This window comes from Carlito syrichta, unplaced genomic scaffold (assembly GCF_000164805.1).
Source record: "Carlito syrichta isolate Samal-C Ts95f unplaced genomic scaffold, Tarsius_syrichta-2.0.1 Scaffold304619, whole genome shotgun sequence".
Taxonomy (NCBI): Eukaryota; Metazoa; Chordata; class Mammalia; order Primates; family Tarsiidae; genus Carlito; species Carlito syrichta.
Genome location: NW_007248715.1, coordinates 7,771 through 12,264, shown reverse-complemented (window position 1 = coordinate 12,264; position 4,494 = coordinate 7,771). Strand labels below are relative to the sequence as shown.

The 4,494-nt window shown below is 46.2% G+C and overlaps 1 protein-coding gene across 1 annotated transcript in view; it reads left to right on the top strand.

The window, feature by feature from the left end:
• The window catches only part of LOC103262796 (aldose 1-epimerase), a 32,046-nt gene extending 30,495 nt beyond the window's left edge, over window positions 1-1,551 (top strand). The window contains exon 4 of the mRNA XM_008060438.1: window positions 1,462-1,551. Coding sequence (XP_008058629.1) covers window positions 1,462-1,551 — 90 coding nt within the window. The remainder of the gene's footprint in view (window positions 1-1,461) is intronic.
• Window positions 1,552-4,494: the final 2,943 nt, after the last annotated feature.

Genomic DNA, 4,494 nt, shown 5'->3' with positions numbered 1-4,494 from the left:
AAGTTGCCCAGGTGGGTCTCGAACCCGCGGGCTCAGGCAATCCACTCGCCTTGGCCTCCCCAAATGCTGGGATTACAGAGTGAGCCACCGAGCCCAGCCCTTAATGCTATCTTAAAGTTTTCTAATCTTAAACCATTATAATATACTTTTATCTTATGGATTCTTATTTTATTTTATTTTTTTGAGTTGGAGTCTCACTCTGTCACCCAGACTGGAGTGCAGCAGCCGTTCCCCGCCACCGCAGCCTCGACCTGCTGGGCTCTGGCGATCCTTCTCCCTCAGCCTTCCAAGTAGCTAGAACTACAGGCATGCACCACCACGCCTGGCTAGTTTTTGCTTAATTGTAGAGATAAGGTCTCGTCAAGTTGCCCAGGTGGATCTCGAACCCACAGGCTCAGGCAATCCACTCACCTCGGTTTCCCAAAGTGCTGGGATTACAAGCTGAGCCACCGAGCCCAGCCGGCATTAGATTGTTATAGAAGCACGAACCCTGTTGTGAACTGCGCATGCGAGAGATCCGGGTTGCCTGCTCCTTATGAGAATCTAATGCCTGATGGTCTGAGGTGGAGCTGAGGTGGTGATGCTAGTGCTGGGAGTGGCTTCAAATACAGATTCACATTAGCAGTGAGGTTTGATTACATACACCCCACCACCACCACCATTCATAGAAAAATTGGTTTCCACAAAACCAGTCCCCGATACCAAAAATTTGGGGGACCACTGTTCTAAGGGGAGCTGGGCCAGAGAGGAGTGCCAAATATTCCCCCACATAGTGAGCCCAGAGCGGTGCCCTGGCCTCCCAGGACCTGTGTGTTCCTGGTCACTGATCCCTGTTCTTCTATTTGTCTGACTTATGGTGAGTGTAGAAGAAAGGCCTCCGCTAACAAGCCAAGGTCCAAAAGGCTTTCAAAGCACTGTGGTCTCTGACTTTTCACCTTCATATTCCACTTAGCAGAGACAATATGCTGGGCACGGTGGCCCACACCTGAAATCTTGGCACTTTGGTTGGCTGAGACGGGAAGATGGCCTAGAAGTTCGAAAACAGCCTGGGCAACATAACGAGACCGCGTCTCTACAAAAATAAAAAAATTAGCCAGGCCTGGTGGCAGGTGCCTGTGGTCCTAACTATTTAGGACGCTGAGGCAGGAGGATTGACTGAGCCCTGGCTCATGCGGTGAGCCATGATCATACCACTGCACTCCAGCCTGGGTGACAGAGTGAGACGCTAACTCAAAGAAAGAAGAAAATGCACGAACACTTGCAAGTTTCTTCCAAATGTGTCGGTTGCTACTTCAAGGCCCTATCTACCAAATGATCATATTTAATTATTACCACTGGTCAAATGGGATTGCTAAAGTTTTTGTCAGTGCCTGAAAACACTTTTGCAAGAGAAGTTATAAAGCAACTATATGAAATAAGACTAAGCAGTTAATTTTCTTTCCCCTACTTTTTCCCTCCCAGGGTTCTCCGAATATATATGATCATGAAATCACCATAGATGCCGATACTTTTTTGCCTGTCGATGAAACCTTGATTCCTACAGGTTGGTGAATTTAAACTTTTTATGCTATGTGGGATCCTGAATTAGATCTCAGAGCCCGAGAAAGGAATTACCAGGGAGACTGGTAAAATCTGAACAAAGTCTGTAATTTAGTGTCTTAGTTTTGATATTTGTACTTATGTTTTTGTAAGATGTTAACATTAGGTAAAGCTGGGTGAAGGGTAGAAATGTACTATTTTTACCACCTTTCTGTGAACCTAAAATTATTCGAAAATTTCAAAGTTAAAAAAACCTGGATAAGATATGACTTTTAAGTTTACTGGCTGGGCCGAGTGCGGTGGCTCATACCTATAATCCCAGCATTTTGGGAGGCTAAAGCAAGAGGATTGCTTGAGCCCAGAAGTTCCAGACCAGCCGAGGCAACATAGAGAGACCTCATCTCTATAATAAATCAAAAAATTAGGCCGAGCCAGGCTCGGTGGCTCAGCCTGTAATCCCGCGCCTTGGGAGGCTGAGGTGAGTGGATTGCCTGAGCCCGCGGGTTTGAGACCCGCCTGGGCAACTTGGTGAGACCTCATCTCTTCAATAAATCAAAAAAATTAGCCGGGTGTGGTAGCGCGTGCCTGTAGTTCCAGCTACTTGGAAGGCTGAGGCAGAAGGATCACAGGAGCCCATCAGGTCGAGACTGCCGTGGCCGGGAGCGGCCACTGCACTCCAGTCTGGGCGACAGAGTGAGACTCCAACTCAAAAAATAAAAAAAAATTACCTGCGTGTGATGGTGCACACCTGTAGTCTCAGCTACTTGGAAGGCGGAGGTGGAAGGATTACCTGAGCCTAGCAGGTCCTGGCTGGGGTGGCCATGAGCGTGCCACTTGCAATCCAGCCTGGGCCACAGTATGAGACTCTGACTCCAAAAAAAACGTTTATTGGCTGGGTGTGATTACACCTGTAATCCCAGCACTTTGGGATGCCATGGCAGGAGGAGGAATGCTTGAGGCCAGGAGTTCAAGACCAACCTGGGCAACACAGCAAGACCCTGTCTTTACCCCCACGTTATACCAGGGGGGTATATATTGGTTGCCCACGTTATACCAGGTAAGGATAGTTGTTTTAGGTTGGCCTCTTTAATGGGTTGAGTTTCTGACTACTGGGTCACCATTTTTACAAGGAACAAGGTAAACACGTGGGCCTTCGGACTAAACAGCACCTCAGTTCACAGCAGGTGTTAGAAACCTCCATATAGCCAGGCTCGGTGGCTCTGTAGCAGGAAAAATAGAGAGATCGTGACACCGAGACTATTATAGGAAGTGGCACTTTATTACGCTGGCTAGCACAGCGGGCCCGAGAATTTAATGCGTCCAACTCGAGCACCCCAGAACAGAGACCTGGGGCCTTATACCTGGGGTTTAGGTAAGGGAGGGAGGTCGTGTTGAGTGATTACATGTTTCCTTTGGAATCTTACAAGGTTGTACTCAGCAAAATCAGATTTTTCACAGAACAAATGGTTTCCCGGAACTGCAGGCTTGTAAACTGTCAACTTCAGAAGGGGGGATTTTGGATAAGTCTGTGAATTAGCCATTCTTTTTGCATATCCATTAAATGGCTAGTCTTGGGGCCATTTGGCCTTTCCCAAACAAAACCTGCCCGGTGCCCTGGTGGGTCTTTCAAGTTGCAACTTGCCTTTCAAAAGGAAATACCTTTAACTGCTATCAACTCGTTTCCTGCCCTGGGCTAGTGATTGCCATGAGGCCAACTGCTGATCCTGAACCAGCTACATGTTTCTGTGTTTATTCACTCAATCATACAAGAAATATATTTGACTATTTGCCGCATCCTGCCACATTCTCCCCTTTGATGCTTGATCTTTTATGGATCGAAAGCATCATTATCCTTAATTTGGTGCTTCAACATTATATGGGCCGCAGTTTTTCGTTTAACAACTGTTTCCACAAACTCAGAAATGGCATTCATAATTATTGGGGCCATGCAAGGGAGGATAAGGCAGGATCCCACCAGTAGGACTATGGATCCAGTAATATACTTAAATCCTTCCAGACCCGAGAACATGTTTTCAAACCAATTGCCGATTTTTATGCTTGGCCATTTTTTCACTGGGACATGGGCAAGCTTTTTAACATTAGTGGCTATATTAGTTATAACTTTACCATTATTATCTATTTGCAAACAACAATCGGAGCTATTAAATTTGCCACATACTACTCCTTCTCCCAGCAGGTAGTCCAAAGCTAAGCGGTTTTGGTAAATTGCTGCACGCATTTGGGCTGCTGCTGAGCAACAAGCTCAAAACCCGTGGCTGTTTGATTCGTTATAATTTCTAAGACAGTTTGTAACCTGATAATGCGATTTAGCATATATATATAGGCGTGCAGCAATTCCGACTCCCATCTTGTGCCCACGTGGCTGGGCCATAAGTGTGTATAATTCTCCGAGGTGGGCATTTGTCATTTTTCCAAACCTGGGTCCCTCCTATATTAGGAACTTGATCGAGGGATCGAGCACCTCGGGTTTTGAGGCCTGCATAAAGAGGAATACCTAGTTCATCCCCCCTTGGGTTAGGCAGAAGGAAAAATCCTGGCTGGATTATTCCCATGTTACATGTGCCTTTTCATAACGCTGGGAGCCGGGCATATGCAACCTTTCCACATATCCAATATCCAAAATAGCCCTTTAGTGCATTGAGAAGATTTAGTTGCATAAGCAAATGCCCAATACCAAACAGGCTTTGTTGGCCACCACGTCTGGTGGGTTGAATTCCAATATAATATTCTTTTGCAAGGAGTCTCTCCTACCCATTGAGTATAAGCAGAACCTGCTCTGCTTAAACAGTCTTCTCCAATTACTTTTGAGGAGAGGATCCACTTCTGGGATTCATTATCTGTTCTAACAGTCAAAGAATGGTTTCATTGGAGGAGTTGGTAAGCATTCAGATTAGTTCCCTTACAAAGCCACTCTTTAGTCATTAGTGCCCCTCC